This window comes from Carex rostrata, chromosome 23, assembly GCF_964058835.1.
Source record: "Carex rostrata chromosome 23, lpCarRost1.2, whole genome shotgun sequence".
Taxonomy (NCBI): Eukaryota; Viridiplantae; Streptophyta; class Magnoliopsida; order Poales; family Cyperaceae; genus Carex; species Carex rostrata.
Genome location: NC_135940.1, coordinates 2,759,877 through 2,781,880, shown reverse-complemented (window position 1 = coordinate 2,781,880; position 22,004 = coordinate 2,759,877). Strand labels below are relative to the sequence as shown.

General features: G+C 36.3%; 3 protein-coding genes across 3 annotated transcripts; all 3 read right to left on the bottom strand.

Annotated features, from left to right (window-relative positions):
• Nucleotides 1-3,694: 3,694 nt before the first annotated feature.
• Nucleotides 3,695-7,315, bottom strand: LOC144574937 (uncharacterized). The gene is made up of 5 exons (XM_078325041.1): nucleotides 7,144-7,315; nucleotides 6,538-6,600; nucleotides 6,371-6,445; nucleotides 4,682-6,239; nucleotides 3,695-4,171 (listed from the first exon to the last, which is right to left on the bottom strand). Exons 4-5 carry the CDS (start codon nucleotides 6,234-6,236, stop codon nucleotides 3,891-3,893), a joined length of 1,836 nt encoding a protein of 611 aa, XP_078181167.1. The 5' UTR covers nucleotides 6,237-6,239; nucleotides 6,371-6,445; nucleotides 6,538-6,600; nucleotides 7,144-7,315; the 3' UTR covers nucleotides 3,695-3,890.
• A 2,219-nt stretch (nucleotides 7,316-9,534) lies between these two features.
• LOC144574525 (cation/H(+) antiporter 15-like) lies at nucleotides 9,535-15,799 on the bottom strand. Its single transcript, XM_078324484.1, has 8 exons — nucleotides 15,430-15,799; nucleotides 14,060-14,491; nucleotides 13,797-13,966; nucleotides 13,437-13,670; nucleotides 12,847-13,021; nucleotides 11,893-12,425; nucleotides 11,019-11,405; nucleotides 9,535-10,229 (listed from the first exon to the last, which is right to left on the bottom strand). Exons 1-8 carry the CDS (start codon nucleotides 15,658-15,660, stop codon nucleotides 9,935-9,937), a joined length of 2,457 nt encoding a protein of 818 aa, XP_078180610.1. The 5' UTR covers nucleotides 15,661-15,799; the 3' UTR covers nucleotides 9,535-9,934.
• A 2,325-nt stretch (nucleotides 15,800-18,124) lies between these two features.
• Nucleotides 18,125-21,497, bottom strand: LOC144574527 (putative protein phosphatase 2C 73). The gene is made up of 5 exons (XM_078324486.1): nucleotides 21,237-21,497; nucleotides 20,351-20,677; nucleotides 20,077-20,194; nucleotides 19,494-19,717; nucleotides 18,125-18,645 (listed from the first exon to the last, which is right to left on the bottom strand). The coding sequence occupies exons 1-5, from the start codon at nucleotides 21,453-21,455 to the stop codon at nucleotides 18,262-18,264; spliced, it is 1,272 nt and encodes a 423-aa protein (XP_078180612.1). The 5' UTR covers nucleotides 21,456-21,497; the 3' UTR covers nucleotides 18,125-18,261.
• Nucleotides 21,498-22,004: the final 507 nt, after the last annotated feature.

Here is a 22,004-nt window from a genome sequence, read left to right as displayed (position 1 = left end):
ACTAGGAGAAGGATAACGATGCATACAGCTTTAGCCATTTCTATAGATGGCAGTGTATTTGTGTGAGGTGTATATATAACTAATTAATAGGTTTTTGCCATTTCTTGGTCTTTATTTTGCTCTTTTATATATGTTTAATTTATGGCGGTGGGGTTGAATGAATGAAATGCGTTTGCTTTTGGAAATTTATTTTTATTTATTAGTGTATTTAATTGAAATTAAGGTGGGTTTAATGAATTGTATTTTTTGTAACTCATTCCATTTTTTTTTAAATATTCAAAATTAAATGGACTCTGTTTACAATTCAATGTTTAACGGCCGGTTTCCATGTCTTGTCAGTCTCGTGTATTGATTAAGAGACCATCTTTAATGGCTGGTGAGATGTATTTGTAAATAAAGATGCCTTAATTTTCTATTTTTCGTATTGACGAAATATGATCAGCGTTAAATGCTGTGCAAACATTTATCTCTTTCTTTTCTTTTTTTGTAACATTTAGGTTGCTTTGTACAAACTGATAATTCTCATTAAGTTCTGATCCGCTACCTCATGCATCATAACAAAAATTTGATAACTATTTATGTAGACTGAATCTCAATAGGAAGTGACAAAGAAATCAATTAAGATTTTTTTTTTAATTCTATGATATTCCAAAACCCAAACCCAGAAGACTTGACTAGTATATATAATAATAGCGTCAGGCTCTGACATTGATGTCAGTCGATCTATACCCAAATCTAGTTTTGACATTGATGTCACTAGAAAAGAAAGAAACGAAAAAGGGCAATTTAGTCTTTACTTTTTTTAATTTTAAGTTTAATTAAGATTTTTTTACAATTTAACAAGAGATAATTTAGAATTTGCTAAGTGATGGGTAAATAAGAAACTATTGCAAGAGTTAAGGGATAAATAAAATAAATTTAAGACTTGAGGAATAAATAAGAAATTGGAGATATTTTGAAAGATACATAGGAAATTAACTCAATAAAAAACTATGAATGTTTTGCAAAAAAAAATAAAAGGGGAGGTAGCTCAGTTGGCTAGAAGAAAAGTTTGAAGACTATTGATTACCTAAAGCTTGAGAGTTCGATAATTCTTCATGACTTCGCTTCTATGTAAGTTTTAAAAAAATGTTTTGCAAAAAAAATATCAACATTGTTTTTATAAAAATGTACAAAGTTCTATAACCATGTACAATTTACTGACATTTTGTATACGTTGAACACAGTTATAAAACCGTGTACAAACTTAGTTTTGAATCTTCTACAATCAATAAATTCTGTCATAGTGCTAGTTAGTGAGTAGAACTAGGGTGTTCTTAAGCTCATCAAAGTGTTTGGTGAGCTTAACTCTAAAACCCATCAAATCAATTTTAAATGACGAATCCGAACCGTTAGAACCCGTCTACCTTACGAGTGATGCGTCTACATGTGAAAATTTTAAACATTCGAATTAATTTAGTATAAAGTCAATTGGTCAAAATTAGAAGGTTAATAAATTAATTTTAGTGCATTCATTTTTTGAATGTTTTTTGACCACTTGACTTTATACTAAATTAATTTGAATGTTTAAAATTTTCACATGTAGACGCATCACTCGTAAGGTAGACGGATTTCAACGGTTTGAATTCGTCATTTAAAACCGATTTGATGAGTTTTGGAGTTAAGCTCACCAAACACTTTGGTGAGCTTAAGAACACCCTAGTTCTACTCCTAGTTAGCAACCCTGATTCTTAAGATATTTTTGCAAAAAAAAAAAAAATTAGGATCGGATATTACTAAAAACCCGACAGTGATGATTGAGAATTAGGAGAGAAAGGGGAGGTAGCACAATTGGTTAGGAAAATGTCCTAGAGTTGTTATACCCAAAGGTCGAGAGTTCGATTCTCCCTCACGAACCTTGGTAGCTATTACCAAGTTTAAAAAAAAAAAAAAGATGATTGATAATTAGGATCGGCTCTATATCTGACCCTAATTGATTTAGAAGTCCAACTCTAGATACTAGTAGGGGTGTCAATGGGTACGGTACAGGTCAGGTGGAGGCATTTTCATACCCATATCCATTAAAATTAACTCTATCCATATCCATTAAAAATTGACTTTACCCTACCCTACCCTTACCCGTTAATATTATAGGGTAACGAAACGGTAATGGGTAATAACGGATATTACTAATAATAATTAGTTTTATTATATTTTACAAATTAAACATCAAAAACTCATTAATTTCACATATATGTAATTGCATTTTTTTTTAAAAAAAAATGCAATCAATTACAACTAAATTGTTTTTTATAAAATTGAATTGAACATATATATTTAGGTGGGTTGAAAATTAAATTGAATATATATATTTAGATTTTATAATTACCTTATAAGGTAATAGGTACAAAATAGTTATTACTATTATTCTTATTTATTTGGTTAACGAAAAAAAATTCTTACCCATACTCATACCCGATAAACTAACGAAAAAAAAAATTACCCATACCCGCCTTATTGAATACGAAACGGGTCGGATAAACAGCTAAAAAAGTGCCATTGACACCCCTAGATAATAGTGGAGACAATTTAAATAATTTTGCGTACGTGTTACAAACCAGTATTTAAAATGGAGTCGCATATGCAATGCCTTGACTGCAGTAGAAACAACAAACAGTGAAAAGTATGCAATTGATGACCATGACACCTTTTATTCAAATGTATAATGTACAATTCATCTTTTATAATATCTCTTTTTTTGCTTAATTGAGAAGCACATCCAGTTTGAGATAGGATAGTAAAACTATAATTCTCTTATACACAATCTAATTTGCTTTTTTTTTTTTTTTTTGGAAATAAGGCAATATAGCCCGTTTCATATAGAAACCAAGTTAAGTTACAGACTAAGCAACGTTGACCACCAAAACAAAACAACAAAATAAAGCAAATTCAGTCAAGAGAAGCATCACTAAAATAGAAAATACTCATGCCACATATGGCATACACAAAAAGGCCACGCAGGGCACCCATCTACCTAAAAGACTAGTGGTGGATCACTAAGCAATAGGATCTGTATCACTATCCAACTCAATAATCTGACCAGCAACGGCGGGATTCCATTCGCGCAGAGGGATGTCATCCAAGTTTGCTGGCAGCCATGCGTCTCTACCCTGTTGGTCAGCTTCCTGTACTGTTCCTGTCCACAAAACAATCAAATGAATCTAATTTGCTTTTAAGGCAGAGAAATATTGAAATATCATCATCCTCTGCTGCAAGTCAACTATTTTGATAATACTCGATGCTCCAGGAACTTCCACCGACGTTTAAAATACGAGTGGGTTTTAAGGATAGTTAATTTATCTCCTATGTTCATTGGAAATGATCGAAAGGAATTAATAGAACCCTCCCTTTGTGAGTTCATGGAATTCTTTTGAGGCACCTCTGTTTTTAAAATTACCCTATATTTTATATGTTCTGATTCATTTTGCAACACGGAACATCTGGAAGATTACTGATAGTTCAACATTTATTGGTTGCAGCTGATCGATATGTGTTAGATCACTGGAAACATGTACATTTTTTAAGAGTTCTTGGTCGAAAATGTCAATGGGGAGAACCAGTGGCGTAGCCAGGAATTTTGCCAGGGGTAGGCGGAATATATATAGTTGCAAAAAAAAAAATTTCAACATAACAAAAACTACAATACCAATCAAAATAAACAAGAAGTCAATATATATAATTGAACATCAAAAGATTCAACTAAGTCAAAAGTTTATAACAAATATTCGTTTACATATAAAAAAAAGAAATATATTAATGTTACATAGTCAAGCCAATGGAGGGAGCACTCCTTTACGACCCTTCATATTTTGCCATCGTTGCATAATCCGTTCATCACATACCTCATCAAACTAATCTTTCTCAATGTAGGTCACTAAACAATCATTCAAGAATCGATCTCCCATTGAATTCCTTACTCGGTTTTTCACATAATTCATCGCCGAAAATACCCTTTCAACACTAGCCGTAGCCACCGGCAATATCAATGCTAATTTCAATAATTTGTAAACTAATGGATAAACATTGTGCTTCCTCTTTTCCACCATTTTTTGAGAAAGTTCAACTATGCCCTTTAACTCTAAAAAATCATCATCACTTTGCATATCCATGCGATAATTCTCCAACTGACCATCTAAGACAGCAAGTTCATATTGATTGAAATCAAGGGGATAGAATCGAGCTAATTGAACCAACCTATCTTTGTTAAAGGATGAAAAAGAGTTACTCGGGTCTAAACATGAAATGCAAATAAGTAGCTCGGTATTAGTTTTTGTGAATCTGTCATTAAGCTCCTGCAATTGCATATCAATAACTGTATAAAACAGTTCAACCCGATAATAATGCAGATTAGTTGTGTTTGTTTCTTGTCTCTTTGGCTTACCGGCATACTTATCCTCCATGTTTGGAATGTCTAAATCGTGTTTCACACAAAATGCACACACTTCTTGGAATAATGATTTCCAACCATCATCCCGCATATCTTGCAAGCGAGATTTAGCAAATTTCACCAAACGCATAGCATTCACCATATCTTGATCTTTGCGTTGCAAGGTTTGCGACAAATCATGCGTAATGAGTAATGAAGTTCTCATGAGATGACAATTGAAAGCAAAATCAAAAGATTGGATGTTAAATAAAATACCAGTCGCCTCACATCGTTGTTCTTTCAGAATCGCATCCTTTTCAATTTCTTCAAGTACACCTATCGTGTCTGAAAATAGTGTAATCACACTATTTAATGTCTTGAAATGAGAACTCCATCGAGTATTAGATGGACGTGCAAGACCCATTTCTTGGTTCAAACCACTTCCGGTTTCTATCTCCTCATTTGAAACAGCTTCCACAATTCGAATTCTTTGTTTCTCACGTAATTGATCACGTCTTTTACAAGATGCACTCGCAACATTGACAACACAAGAAACCATTTGAAAAAACAAGCCAATTTTGTGATGATTCTTGGCAACATGAACGAGAGTTAACTGAAGTTGATGAGCCCAACAATGCACGTAGTATGCGGACTCGTTCTCCTTCATGATCAATTTTTGGAGACCATTGAATTCTCCGCTCATATTACTAGCTCCATCGTAACCTTGACCACGTAACCTAGAAAAAGTTAGACCATTTTTAACAAATAACCCCTCGAGTGCCACCTTCAAAGACAATGCTGCAGTATCGGGAACATGAACGATACCAAGAAACCATTCGACAACAGAACCACTTTTGTTTACAAACCGAATCACAACTGCCATTTGCTCTTTGACTGAGACATCTCTTGACTCATCAATCAAGACAGAAAACAATTCATTGTCAAGCTCTGCAAGTATCTCCAATATCGTCTCCTCTGCAGCAGAATTAACTATTTCCTTTTGGGTATCGGGTGATGTCAACTTTCGGTTTTTGGGAGCATTTTCTAGAATCACTTTAGCAATTTGGGGGTTACGCTCTCCCGTATACCTCAAAAGATGAAGGAAATTACCTTTACTGTTAGAGCTTTCAGACTCGTCATGGCCGCGGAATGCCAAACCTTGTTTTGCGAGAAATCGAGAAACAACCACAGAGGCATTTAACTGTACTCGATAATCCATTTGATCGCTAACACTTGCTCTCTCTATGCAAGTTTTGATGCTCCGTCTTTCACTCATCAAATCCACACACTTCCTTTGAGCCTGATTGTGCCCACTATTTACACCACCAATGTGATCATCAAACCCTTTCTTACATTTCCAATTTCTATAGCCATCTCCTACGAAGTTTGTTCCTCCACCTGATCCAAGATTTTCGGGTCTAAATAAATAGCAGCAAAGACAAAATGCCGCATCTTTATCAATGCTATATTCCAACCAATTCTTGTATTGATTAAACCAGGAGTTGTTAAACCTTCTCAAACAACCACTTATGTCTCTTTTAGGAAAATTGTGATTTTTCGGTTGACATGACCCTTTGCCTAGATAATATCTACGTACAGAATCCTGCTCATTTGGTGGATAATGAGATATGGGTTTCCTTTTAGCGGGATCATAAGGAGGTTGTGATCCTTCAACTTCATTAGAACGATTAGGGACGAAGCTAGACCCGATTTGTTGTGATCCGTCAACTTCATTAGAACGATTAGGGCCTGAGCTAGACCCGATTTGTTGTGATCCTTGTGAAGATGAAGCAACTGGAACTTTAGATTCTTTCTTATAGAATTTCTCCATTCTCTAATTGACAAATTTAAAGAAATAAACTCACAAATCAAAAGACTTTCTACAAAATCAGATGTCTGTACTGTTTAGGTCCTATACAGTACTAGTTTGAACTGAATTGGTTTATTAGAAACATATGCACAGACCTTGATAGCTATTTCTCCAATTGCCCAACAAGCATTGTTTGCCACTGAGACAGCCCCCTTTACAGCTGTAGGATTCTGTGAAAAAATAAGCAAGTATTAGAAAAACACAAACTAAATGCCAATGAAAAATTGTCAAAATAAATTAAAAAGAATAATATATTAGATACCAGTTGTTTAGCTGCAACATTAAGGAAGTCCAGGAGACGAGAATGCAAATGTACAGGGCAAACCTTAATTATGAAAGAAATATATAAGTTGAAAAAAGAAAACAATAATTATAGCAATGGCAACTTCCACAAGAACAAAAACTCTTATCCTTCAAGAATATGCTTTCAAACTAAATGGCACATCACAATATCACATATACATTGAATGAACTAACATCTTGATGTGAGATACAACAAATAACATCCAATAAATTTGGTGCCAACTGCCAACCCTCATAGAATAATCTGTTATGTTACCCAAAACTCCAAAACAAAACCTTCAACAAAAACAACAAAACATAAAAAAGAAAAAAGAAAAAAAAGATAATGTGTCTGCTGTGCAACGATATGGTCATTAATATCTATTCAAGCAATGGTCTAAAATTTTTAGTTCACAGTGGTTAAATTGAAAATGCATGTTTAACTAATTTATTTTACAAAATTTAATTTCTGAATCCAATATATTTGACCCAATCACCCAAACAAGTAAGGAATCAATCAATTAAGAAATCAATCAATTCTAGCCCCAATACCCATTTCAAGAAGATATCAATTAAGAACTCTAACCAGCAGAGAGGGGCAAGGTCACAAGGAGCGGAGGTTAGCCTGAGGTCAGAAGCGGAGGTCAGAGAGGCGTGGTCAGTGGTCACGGAGCGGAGAGCGGAGGGGAGCGGAGAGGCAGTCGCATGGTTTAGGGTTAGGCGGAGCCGCGGAGGCAGTCGCGTCTCGTGTGCGTGCAGGCTGCAGCGGAGCAAAGAAGCGTGGTTGGTTCTATTCGCTAACGAAGTGGAGCGAAGGAAGCATTCTTCTCCTAACGGGCTGTGAAAAAATTGGGCCAGGGGTAGGCAGATTTAAATTCAGGGGTGGCAGATTTTTTCAGGTCCATTAGAAAACCTGGTCCAAATTTTTTTTTTTTTTCAGGGGTAGGCAGCTGCCTACCCCTGATAAACAGTAGCTCCGCCCCTGGGGAGAACATGGCAACTGTGCTAACTCTACCAGAGCAGCACAATTGCTCTAATCTCAGATTCATACCTTACATCTATGAAATCTTACTGGATTTATTGCTGAAAATGGAGAATGTGATGAATTTTGGCATTTGTGTGTGTGCGTGCATATGTGTTCGAGCAACAGATTAGTCCCTTTCTAATAGGATCTTTTCGGTGCTCTTTTTTATTTGGATCCTACAATAATGTTTTTTTTTATTTTTTTCTCTTTCTTTTTGCTACAAGTTCAACTTTGCAAATTCGAATTGATTTCAGTTAATTTTATTTACCCTCCATAGGTTACAAATATAACCTACCAGTCTGCCACAAAATTAAAAGTTCGATGAGCCATGTTAGTAATTGTAATTAAGTTTTATGATATATAAAAGATATTTCGTCTTATATACCAAATAGGTTGAAATTTTCTTACAATGAACTTTTAATGACATTATAATGGATGACTAATCAAAATCCAAATTGACTCAAATTTGATAGACATCCTGTCTAACTAATTGACAACATATATATAATTTAATTTTTTTAGTTAAAAATGTTTTTTTAAATATAATTATCATAAAAACTGAATGTATGCAAGAACCACCCTTAATGAATATAAATATAAAACGAATTTCAAGACTTAGAGTAACTAAAATTTGAAATTCTGATACTGAAAAATGGATCAGACCCATGTAGCAGCCCTTATTTTTGTTTTTCTTTTTCTTTCAACTGAAAATGTTTATTATGTAGAATTTACAATTAAGCCTTCCAAATTCCAGATTTTCTCTAATATTTTTCCCACAAGTATAATTTAAAATTTTATATTTATTAAAATAAAATAAAAAATTCGGCAGTTAGAAGCAGATGAACGCACTTACTAGTTACCACAATAATACATACCCTTTTGTCTTCGAAATACATATCCGGAGTAAAATATGTGCACCGCAGTAACGAAATGAAATAATTGATGGAGGCATAAATCTTATGTTTTAGAATTATATACCACAATGCCAGAATAAACTAAACAACAAATAAATTAAAAGGAAAAGAAAATGATAGCAGTATGAAAGGAAACTAACACAAATAACAAGAAACCTCCAATGTAAATTAAAAGGAAAGCACTCTAGAGCTCGATCGATATAAATGGAGCTAGGGAACATGTTTGCAGATGTTGCAGATCTCACCTGCGTGCTTTCTTAATTCCCTGCACTCAAATACCTTGAGTTCTTTGAGATTGGACAGGTACTGAAGCCCAAGAGACAACCCCAGGTTTTCACAGTAAGCTAGATTCACTATCTTGAGCATGGGAATGGCACCTGCCTTTATCTCCCATTCTTCTAGATTGGTTAGGTGGTAAAACATCAACTCATGTAGCTGTTGGAAGCCTCCTGCCAAATAGAGCACTCTAAGGCTGCGTAGCTTCTCCAGCACCGGCAGCAGATCATCTTGGAACTGGAGATTTTCGAGTGTAAGCTCTGTGACATAGATGGAAAACATGCCAACCTCAGGCGATAACTTGTTAACATCTTTTTTAACGAAGAAATGTAAAGATCTAGCCTTGGGATTCCATTAATAATGATACAAGAAGTGTCCGATCTCAAATTTATATTTTCTAAAAATAAAATAGTTTCCATTGCTGACGCGAGTTTCATTTGTAATTTCGTAAAATAATTCGGGTACGAATCTGACTGAATTCAGAGATACCATGTACCGCGCGTGCTACTTGAGGGAGTTTCATCAGTGCCTCAATAATTAAATTTCTTCAAATTTTACCAAATAAAAAGTTGGACGCAAATATTTGTCGAACTATTTTCTCTAGGAAAGAAGTATATTCCTACAATTTATTAAAATTTCCTTTACAGAGAAAAAAAAAAAACATAAGAAGTCTTCATAAAATCCGGAAATAATTCCAAAATCCTACTGAAATTAAATGTGCTTCTTACACAATTCAGAATTACATATAAGCAGATCTTCCATAGAATACCAAATATTTCACCTATGGCTATAAGCAGAGGGAAAAAGAAAAAGAAAATACAAAATACAAATGCCAATCTCTCACTAATAAAGCAGGAAAAACCTTTCCAAACAAGAAGAAAGGATCTCTTGCCATATATAAATTGCTTTTAGTAAGCCCAAAAATCCTAAACACAACCTCACTAGTCACTAACCATTTTTTAGTAAAGGATAGATATTAAGCTATTCAACTATTTGATATTCACAAAAAACTCCATAATCCAGATTACAAATTAACCTTCAATCTCTCACACGGAAGACATTGCCTTTCACACTAGACCAAAGACTGCTTCTCACCTCTCACTAAACATTATTAAAAACACACACATGCACACACAAAACATACTTTAAAGCAGCAAACAAATTTAGATGCTACCACGAGGGATGAGATAATCATTCGATCCTTCCTGGTTCGTCGGTTCTGCTGCACCATCGGTGACATTTTCTGGCACCTCCACGGCTGTTTCATCGGAGCCAATCCACACGTGCTGCTGCACCACCATGATCGACACCTTCTCGCCGTCCTGTGTCACTAGCATGTCGCCCAGAACCCCTAGCTCTGTGCACTCGCCCCACTCGTCCAAGCCGCTCGTCAGTGGCGACCGCTCCAGACGCTTCCTCCTCCCGACTATTACCAAGTCGTACTTCTCGCTCATCGAGCTTGGTCAAAGTAAACAAAAATAAAAAATAGATACTACAGTTGCTGCTATAGCTCAAGCTTTTATTATGGGCATTGATTGGTTGGCATGGTATCATCACCAGAGACATTCGTTCAATTCATATTCATCATTTTTATTCTTGTTTTTTAAAGTTTTAATGGGTCTGTAGGACAATTGACACAATATCAGCGCATCAAGAGGTTAAAATTAAAAATCAAACTTTGTATCCATCAATTCAAAGTGTTAAATTTAAATAAAAGGATTGGTCTGTTCAAGTGATTCCATTTCACTAAATCTTGATGCACTTTATGCTGTTGGGCCTACATATAAAATCATGATCGTATAATCAGTGGCGGAACCACAAAATTGAGATTAGAAGGGCTGGATGAATAAGTTGCATGTAATTACATATTATGAGGGAGCTACTAGAAATAATATTTCCAAAAATTAAATAATTTAAAGGATAAAAATGTAAAAGTTCAATTTGTAGGGAGGTGCTTAACACCCTTTCCCTCTGCCTTCTTTTGCCCCTGCGTATAATATTGTAATATCAAATGAACTAATCAAATAAATAAAACCAGAATAATCCTTTTCTCCATTCTTTGGAGAGAGCGTTACGAATAATTGCTGGCTCCATTTGTTTGTCTTGCTGGTTTTTGCTCAAGCTGCTTTGAGCACTTTTGTTCAATTTTCATTTAAATTGCTCGTACTTTCTTGTTTTTGTTCAATCAAATTTAAGTTAGGGTTTGAAGCCCATCTTATCATCCAAAAAAACATCATTATATCTAACCTGACAATAGCAGATGTCCCCTCTGCGTCATCCACAAATTTCTCCATAAACACAGCGCGATCATTGCTAGCGTGCTGCTTCTTCACTCCCTCTATGAAATGCTCATCCTGCTGGTCCCGTCTGTTTATGTCCTCATCTGAGCGGAGAAGGATTTGTACCACAGTGAGTTGTGAGTTGCCGGTCAGGCCCATGCGGGACCCCATTGCCAGCGCATCACGATCATCAGGCCCACCGAGGAAGTAGACTCCAATGCGCTGGAAGAGGCTGGTGGTGTGCGCATATGTGGAGCCCGCCGGAACCGAGCGATCAACTAGAATGGCAACTGAGCATGGCGCAATGTCTAGCACCATGCGGTTTACAGTCTGAAATGATTGTTTCGAAGTCTCCCTAGTATAATTCACATGTGTTAATTAATTAGTGCTTTTCAATGCATCTGTACGTATCTTTTTATTTATTTAATATAAAATTAGTAGGTAATTTGCCTATTTCCTCAAAAAAAAAATATTCAAGGCATGTTTTAACTGGATTTGTTTCAAACTATCTGGTACAGGAACTGATACATCATATATGTTCTCTCAAAGAAAAAGATATATCATGCGTAATTTTCGAGTAAACTTTAATTATTGTATTTCACCTGATTACAGTGACAGTTATAACCTGAATAGATTCTTATTAGTTTCTTTTTTGTTGTGTTATGTGCTAAGCACATCTCTTTCAATTTCAGGGGTGCATATCAAATTCTTCGGATCTTGTTATCTGTTTAATACTAATTACAAGCGCAGATGTTTCCAAAAGATCGACAATATCAATCAGTAATAGCACATTAATAGAGCCTCTGCATCTTAGCTAACGACCAAAATGGAACTTATAATACCTGGCTCCATCTGATTGTTTATGAAACGGCAAAACAATAAGTCGGCACTTGCAGCTAAGCGCAAGAGAGCAGATATCATTATGCATGGTGCTATATGGGCACGAGGATATGAACGGTCGGATCGATAGCGACCCCGACTCATAACTGCTGTTCTGTTCAAAGTACCAAAAGGCATTAACAATCCTGTCGGCAGAATTGGTGGTACCACGGCCACGACGCCGCTTGTACGTGCGAAGATACGAGGAGGCACGGCCAGACAAGTCTGACAAGTGGAGCACAGTAAGTCCGATCGGTTTGGTGGGGCTAGGACTGGTAGCCTCGAGCAGATCAAGGACGGGAGCCACGTGCTCTTCAGTGTGCAAGCAGGCAAGCATACGAAATTCTGAGTTGTGCTTTGCTTGCTCCACTGTGCGGCGCTTTGTGGCCACAATGCGAGCCGATGGGTGGTAGATGCACTTAATGAGCGGTGTTGTCACAGCAGTGATTATCAGAACTGAGAGGATTAAAATCGAGAAGTGTTGTGCTGTCGCTTTCTGCAATTATGTTGCAAATGATTTTTTATGGTTACATAATAAAGCAAATGGAGCAGATAATAATGCGAATAATTGGAACTTATACAAGGATAGTGAGAAAAGTTACTTGTACAAGAAACATTTGATCTCATCCCTAACCTATCATTTTTTTGTGCTACTAGGACCGTAATATTTCAAATATTTGATATTTGCATTATATTCCTCATCTTTCATTTCTCGTAAACCAGGTATAAAGAAACGTTGGCACATGCCACAAAGTAACCAATTAAAAATGAAGGGAACATCGACACTTGGTAATGCATTTGTATCTCATATAACCTGCTAAATTTTTATCTACATATAACAGTCCTAAATAAAGAAAGAAAGAAAAATAAAAGGAAAATTAAATAAAATGCTTTGCCAGACATGATCAACACTATACCTGAGAATCCCCCCAATTGTTGATGAAAGCAATTTCAATGACACCTCTGATATTTAACATGAGCCCAAGACAGAATGCATCCCGGATCGTCATCTTGTAGCATAGACCAGCTACCATGGACCCCACCAACTTCCCCACAAAGCACACCACTGCAATTAGCTCAAGCACACCCCACCTGTAATACTTATATACGTTATATTCTTCATGCACTCAGAAATCAAATATTTTTGTTTCTATTGTACTGGTACTTCATCAATCATCAGTTAACAGGTACTGTACAATTAGAGTCCATATCCCCTCAGGTATCTCAGGGAGTAGAATACTCCCAGCCGAGCCAAAATCAATTCGGTGCCTATTTAGAATATAAGGGGAGTCCATTTTGAGATTTGTGCTAGATTGAAATGGATGACTCAGATCTCATTCTACTCAGTCAGGTATTGCACTACATCTGAATTCGTACAATTAGAGGTTCAAACTATGCTTCGGATATAAGGATTTAGCTACCATCATGTAACACCTGGTATAATAGTAGTAAATATTTATTTATGTAGTAAATATTAATGGGCAACTTGAAAAATATGACAACTCACCTGCTCGTATGGTGGAGCTCCATTATATCGGTCCTATACCCGGCCAAAACGACATAAACAGGTAAAAACATGGAGGTAAAGAATGAATCCAAATGCTCAGTCAAGGTTATTCCAAGTGGCATGCCACCTGGCAGGACCAGCCCCAGTATAACTGGGCCCAACATATACTTGAACCCGAGCACCTCAGTTGTTAGTGCAGATAGCAGAGCAATGATCACCAACCCTACAAAAAACCTATAACAACAAAATTAGAAGTTAAAACAAAGCAATTATTTCTTGTTTTCACCTTTTTTTGCTCTTTTTTCCAATGTAAATCTGAAAGGACAGAGAGAGAGAAAGTTAAGGTTGGTAAAATGTTACCCCTCTCCAAGAAGCTCCCCAGAAGGCGTCTTTTTCTGGATGATCCACACAACAGTTGGGCGTACAACAAAAAATAACACAACGACAAATGCGATAAACGATGCAACAATCTCCAGTGCAGCTGCTGGGCTCTTTGCCCTGGCAAAGAGGATAGCCGCAAAAAATAGGATCTGTTAACATGATATGAGACCAGTTACATGTCACACCGTAAAGTATATTTGTACAGTTAGTACACCTAACTATAGCATTACAAGTGAAGTTACCTTCAAGACCCAACTACAGACATCAGTGACAAGAGAGGCAGACACAGCAATGCGGCCTAGGTCAGAGCTGAGCAAGTCCAGCTCAGCCAAGGCATCAGCTATGACAGGAAAGGACGACAGCGAAAGCCGTATAACTAACTCAGCAACAAGAGTCGTTCGTTGCAAATCGACTGGAAAGGAGTTGCGCTTGGTGTAGAAGAGCATCAGAGCAAGGGTCAAGGGGAGCACTGCACCGGAAAAACCGACAGCAACAGCGCCACGCGCCGGCCGGCGTAGAAGGCTGAGATCAGTCCTGACGCTTATGGAGAAGAGGAAGAGGATTAAGGCAATGAGCGAGATGTTCTCAAGGAGGTACATGCCGCGCTCAGGAAACATTAAAATACGAAACTTTAATTTCTGCCCCAGCGCCGATGGCCCCAGCATTATACCCACCTACACACAAACATGTATACACACATATTATTGTCATATATATGTATACAATGGTATATACACACAAGTTGAGCCTATATATATAGGCACTTCCTATTATTCGATAATGCCCATAAATTTCGTGAGTGCCCAAAGATTCGTATTGAACTTCAATGGGAACTTCATTTGACCCAATAACACATTGATCTAGTTTCTACTGAAGCCTCAAAGGACTATCTAAACTGATAATTTTTGCCGATAAGCTCCAAGTGCATCATATGAGCTTGAAAAATAAGGTTAATTTTCTTTATTATATATAGAGAGAGATGGGCTATGGTGCATTGCAATGCATGGAGGGGTTTGTGCATTGAACCATAAATCTAAAATTCAAAATCCAAATGGCCGATCCAAATCGTTTATTTTGTTCTCCATATTAATATTTGCTTGGAGACCAAATTTTACATTTTTCTGAATTTTTTTACTATTTATTAAGTATTTTACAAAATTGTTGATCCAACGGTGGCTGCTAATTTTACTGTTTTGTTAAGCCACCGTTAGATCAACAATTTTGTAAAATACTTAATAAATAGTAAAAAAATTCAGAAAAATGTAAAATTTGGTCTCCAAGCACATATTAATATGGAGAACAAGATGAAAACGGTTTGGATCGGTCATTTGGATTTTGAATTTTAGATTTATGGTCCAATGCACAAACCCCTCCATGCATTGCAATGCACCATAGTCCATCTCTCTCTCTCTCTATATATATATATATGTATATGTATATATATATTTTATTGTCAACTAGTTCATTTTGATAGTTTATGAAATTATAGGTGGGCCCAAGCACACCCACCTATTTGCACAAATCCCTTGACAATTTCCCATGGTTGATACATAGAGTCCAATAAACATATCTTGAGATGATGGTTAATACATGAGCTTAAATAATTGGGTACCAGGAGTTGGGTGACAACACGGGGCACACCGAGGCGTCTGAGCAAACAATCAGAAGTGGAACTCAATATGAAAATAATGGAGAGCTCAAGGAGGAGCAGTGGCAGAGCAAAGCGGATTGGGACGTCCCCAAGAAAGATGCCTTGTGAGTTCACCAGGTTGTTGTCGTAGCACGCTGCCGTGAACGGCTTCACAGCTGCTGGGTTGAAGCCCGATGAGTTCTTCAATGACATTCTTCTCTTCTTTAATTCTCCCTTCTCCTTCTTTGAAATTTTTTTAGTTAAAAATTATTTTGTTGAGAAGGCCTATGGCGAGTGCATCTTGGAAATTGAGCGGGAGAGCGGAGAGGAGGATGGGGAAAATTTTGGGCTATTTTTGGAGTTTGAATTTGATGTATTAGTGTGAAAACATGGCAAAATGTGTGTGGTAAAACCATACCCATTGTAAAAAATTGTGCAGAGTAAAACGGATAGTTTTTTTTTTTTTTCACATGTGGTAAATGAGCCTGAAATTGATGTGGTGTTAACAAATGATGGTGCATTTCAACATGCATGAAGAGTAACACTGACGAGTGACCCCACTTCTGCCAAAAGCAGAGAGATATGGCCCGGCTTTGTGGGTCTCATCTGGTCGCACTTCGGTTGCCCGTAAATTCCACGGTAATTTCGGGCTCGTTAAATCACTAAGAGGTTGATTTTGGGAAAGTTGATGTTGACCATGGAACGGATTATAAATTTGGAAAAGAAAAAAAAAAAAGGACCTTTATTTATGGTAGACCGTTAAAAAATGGTTAAAATTAGTTATCTTTAGTGTGTATTTGATTGATTTTACATTTTACATATAACATAATTGACAGTCACACTACAAGATGTGAGTGTTATATGGGATTTGCCTATTCGGAGGCATACCTGTAGGTGGCGTATCTGACCCCAGTAGCAACAAATTGATTGATGCACACATTAATGAGTTGTTGGGAGCGTGGCCATCGGATGTACGGGCCAATCATGGGAGGTCTAAGTTCCATATACAAATGACCAAGAAGCGTTTGCACTTCAGTGGTGGTCTGATTTGAGAGTCCACTGATCTCGATATTCATCGGGTACTCGGGAAAATGAAGGTGCCAATGAAAGTTCGTGTTTTTCTATGGCTGCTCATGAATGACAAAATCCTAACTCAGGAGGTTCTTGCCATAAGGGGATGCACGGTAACACAGGGATGCGTATTGTGCAATAATGGGCTGAGTGAGACGTCAGATCACTTAATGAGAACATGTCCATATGCAGAGAAGTTCTGGAGGGGTTTATGCGTACAACAAAACCTACCGATAACAGTGGGTACCTGTCACACGGATAACTGGTGGGATGGAAGATTCCACTTGACGGGTCAGAGCAAAAAAAGATGGGACGTAACATGGGCAGCAGGCTCATGGGCTCTATGGAAGGAAAGGAACAGAAGGACCTTCACCCAAAAAAGAAAGACAGAGGATATCCTGATTAATGAGACATCAACGGACATACATAATTGGCTATTATTTAGTTAGATGTAAGAGCGCGAGGAGAGGCATGGACATTTTGGGAGCTTTTTTAATTTTATTATCTGGGCTATATAATAGTTGAAGGTGGTTGTAAGTAATTTTACGGCTACATGGATCACTTGATCCGTGTATCTACAATGTACGGTTTTCTTAGTATCAATCTATCTTAGTGGAACATTTTCCACTAATCCTCAAAAAAAAATTTGTCTTGAGCAGATTGTAACAATTTCTAACAATTAAAACGTTTTTTTAAACAAAATAAAGTACAAATAAATAATTAATTAAAAAATAAACATGTAATCGCCCGAAAATCACTCTTTTCATCTCCAAAATCGTCTTTTTTCTCTCTTTCTCTTCCTTTCTTTCTCTCTTTCAATTATGGTGAATTTGAGAGGGAGGAGAGTGAAACAAAATATTTATAATGTTAAATAAAAAGAAATTTTCCCAACCGGCCACCTAGTGGTCGGTTTGAATATTTTTAATAAAGACTAGAATATGGGGACAGATTTGATAATTTATATTAAAGTTAAATATTAATAAAAATGTCTGTTTTTTAAGGATACAAATTGTAAAATTTTAATAAATACACTTTGCAGCAAAGTCTTTGCTTCTTGGGCCCATATTCAAATCCGGACCGGGTAAATTAATACTCCTATCTGCTCGCAAGCAAATTGCTTTCTGGTTGTATATATGTATCCTGCCATTACTAGCTAGTTATGTACCGTGCGCGTGCCGTGTCTTCTGTTAGTATTAGATCGAACTCATGTCGTATTGTGCTGAGCTATTTTTGCAAAAACAAATGATCACGACACGCATATCGTGCAGTGTCGTGACTGAACCATGCCGATTTTTAAAGTGTTTTGTCACGGCAACGACATGACTTTTAACATCGCTTGATGTATCTAGTCAAGAAACTTAAGTATGACTGGAGAAAACTGAAGAGAGATATAAGAGCACATTACGTGAACAGAAAAGCATTTTTTTTACTAAAATTGGTATCCTTGTTCAAGAAAGATTGTCCATAATTTCACAAATTGCAACATACAAGATCTCTACAAGATGCAAATTGGTAAAAAAAAAATTATTAAAATAAGTTATTCCACAGTAATGCATAGCCCAAATCTTATTACAAAAAAGGATCATCTCTGCCCAATAGATTTCAGTTGTTGAAAGAAAAAATTGAATTAAATGCAAATCAATAACAGGTCTAGATGAAGCATTCAAACTAGACAAAAAATTAGAAAAAAAAACATTTCATTTGTGGAAAAGTTTAAACACCAAACAGCAAACAACAAATCAATTAATTGTCATCCTCAATTATTTTAAATGATCTCTTGCGCCAGCTCAATGAACTCAAAACCCGCGGCAATTTCAAAACCGAGTTTGCACGGCTAAAACCATCTAAAGCACTGTATTCTTCTTTCTGGCCATTATTGTTATCTCCCTCCTCTGCAGTTGCATTACTTGTTGTGAAAGATCTGCCATGAGATACTGCACTTGAATCGGTAGAAGGAAGTGCTTTGATAAAAATGCATATGACTGCGCAATCGTCAATTTTGGAGGTCGGGTGATTGCGTTTCCAGGCCCTTACAGCTCGGTGCACTAGCTTCTTCGCCGCATCGGATGGTTTTTTAGTCGATGAGACAGTCTTGACAACTTGTTCATTTGATAACACATCCCATATCTACAAAGGATTAACAACGGTTAACTAGTGCATAACCGGTTTCATGTTTAGCTCATACATGGGATATGCAATTGTGCCAGTACCAGATTTCCAGGTAATTTAGTGTAAGAATATATTTCCAGCTCAATTCACAGTATCAATTGCATATAATTCATAAGGTGTTCTCAATTTCCAGGTAAATTAGTTCAATAATTCATGCTTGGTCAAAGGATTGAGAAATTTACAATTTCAGAAGTTGGTACAGTACCAGGTAGACTCAGCACCGATTGAGGCGAAAATTTGTTAATTATTGATGCTTTCAATGGTATAGTACCAAAACTGACTGATTTTCCAAATTTCAGGACCAAAACCAGTTTGTAAACAAGTTTTAGCAATGCAAAGCAGAAAGGTTTCCATTTCCATTTTCAGCTTAACTTTCTGAAAAAAAAAAATAACAAGAGTGACTGAGTGAGGCTATGGTACTTTGCAAAGTTCCATACTATAAATCTATATTTTCGTTTTGAAGGTCCAAACAGTCAATCCGAATGGTTCAACATGATCTTCATATGAAAATGTACCTAAAGATCAAATTTTACATTTTTCTAGAACCTTTTTACTATTTTTAAAAATAAGTAGAAAATCACCTAATTTAAAAAATCTGAACCATCAGTGGTGATATTCAAAGTATCTTAAAAAAAAAAAAAATTAAAATCTGGTCTTCAACTACATTTTCATATAGAGATCATGTTGAAGGTTTAGATCGACTGTTTGAACTTCAAAAACATAGATATGAATCCATAGTATGGACTGATCCATGCTTTGCGAAGTACCATAGCCTCACTCAAAAAACAATTCTCTGTGTGACTTACTCCATCAGTAGCAAGTACCAGAAACTCATCCTTGTCAGACAGTACTGTATGATAAACCTCAGGAGTTGCAATAAGCCCAAAATCCTTGAGGCAAAAATCGCCAAAAGCTCTTGACATGGCAAGACCTGGTGAGTCTTCATCTGGTAACCACAGCCGATGCACATCAGGCTCCTCTTCTAGTGCAAAAGCTCTTCCCTTGCAACTTTTTATCCTTTCAGCCTCAACTACATACCAAAATTATATATTATCAGTACATCAATCAAAGAATAGAAAAATGAAATGAAAAAAAAATACTCATGTCAGTTCTATACGCAGGTTACAATTAAATTAAGTCTAAAGTTGCATTACTAGAGAGTGGAGTTATTGTTACAAAAAAGAAAAAAATGTAACACTGAATTGTAATTGGTACCATTCTTAATTATACTAATTTTCACCGATGTGTCATATATACCATGTAATACTATTTCAAATCAAATTAACTTTTCATGGTTTTCCTTTTTGTTTATGTAGGCTCTTTGTACCAACCAGTAAAGGGACCCGCATAGGCCTTCATAAAGTTTATAAAAAATATATGAAGTCTTACTCTCGACATCCGGCTTATGGTCTGTAGTGAGCTGGGTTGGTACGAGCCGTTTCGTACCATCTCGTGTGCAGAGAACAGCGCGTGAATCTCCAAGGTTGGCAACTATCAAGTTCTCCCTCTAGGGGTCAAAAATGAAAGAGAATGCATTAAATTACATAAACTATTGTTAACCCCAATAGCATCAACCTAAAAGTAAATGGATTGAATTACATAAATTATTCTAGAGACTGCACATTTGAAAGTTTAATTTTCTTCGGATTATTTTGCAATTTACCACTTTTATGATAGAAACTGCGGTGGTGCCACTACAAATGCAATCTATACTAGTTTGATGCTTCAAATCTTGGTCCAAATCCTCAAAAGCCTTAATAAAACTGTTCTTCCACAGAGAAATGTCGCCCTCGCTTTTGTCACCAGAATTATCAAATGAATCTAGGTTTGTCCCGACATCATTAGAATCATTGCTTCGATGTGTTGAGTCTAATATAGAGCATAGTTTTGCTGGTAATGCATCACGCACATAACGAGCCACCTTATGGCCGTATGGACCGTGCCCATCAAAGACACCACAGAAGATCTGGCCCTTCTCTTCACAGAAATCCTATCATCTTAAGTGATAGACGGTGAGAACTGGTAAATGTTGTTTAACAACAGAGTTATTGATATGCTACAAAATACAATTATCATAATATCATTCATAGTACGAGTTATTCATAATGCTACATATCAAATATATTATGTTTTGACTTTTGACCTTGGTAATTATCTGTTTTGGGTTCTAATTTTTCTTTTTTTGACAAATGTGGGGGATACCCACCAGTTTCATTACAAAATTAAAAAAAAAAAAATCTTACAGAAGCAGTGGTGCTGGATGACTGTACTAATAAGAAGCTACCTCGGTTCATCCAGATCATCAAAAGACTTAACTGGATGACTGTACTAATAACAAGCTACCTCAGTTTATCCAGATCATCTAAATTAACTAGTTAAATTTTGCTAGGAGTTTTGGATTCTAATTAAAATTGTGTTATGCGACAAATTGCATCGGTTTTACTCTTGATTGAGTATCTAAAAGAAGACACAAAAACTATGACTATTCCTCAAAATACAAAAACAAAAAAAATTATTTTCTATGAAATTTGAAATTGCATGCACCTTACCTCCCAAATGGTCATGGTGTCTTGGTTCACACCCTTCCTGCCTTGTTGAGTAAACATAGAACCATACCTACATGATCCTGTAAGCATGACACGTGGCACTCCATTTGTACCAGTGATGGCATCTCCTCCTCCTTTTCCTTTTAAAATTTTGTTTCTTGTATTCTCATTTTCAGATGAGACACTTGAAAAGAGCTCTTGTTTGCTGGAACAAACACCCATGTCTGTCTAAAGAGAACAAAATAAAAAGTTTGTTTGTTGCCAAATAAGTAGGGGTGAAAACGGATCGGATACGGATCGGATAGTGGTGAAACCATATCCGTATCCGCTTTTAATTTCCGGATATGGATACGGATCAGATATTAGACGGATACATACGGATAGCGGATATCCGTAGATATATACATAATTATTTTCATAATTTATGGTACATTATATGATATATATCTACTATTCGGATACGGATAATTGAAATTCAAAATCATATCCGTATCCGTATCCGCACGGATATTCGAATATTGGATATCCGTATCTAATTTTCGGATACGGATGCGGATACAATCGGATAATATCTAACCCGTTTGCACCCCTACAAATAAGTAGGTAAGTGTTTAAGAGTAATCTTTCAGATTTGTCCTTTATTTTTAGTACTATTACAACCTTGAACTTTGGGTTTTAGTACAATTGCTCTCGTTCTAGTTGTAAGACTATAATAAAGAGGATTAATTGTAGGAAATTAATTTTGGTTGAACATGTCACAGGTGGTGCGTA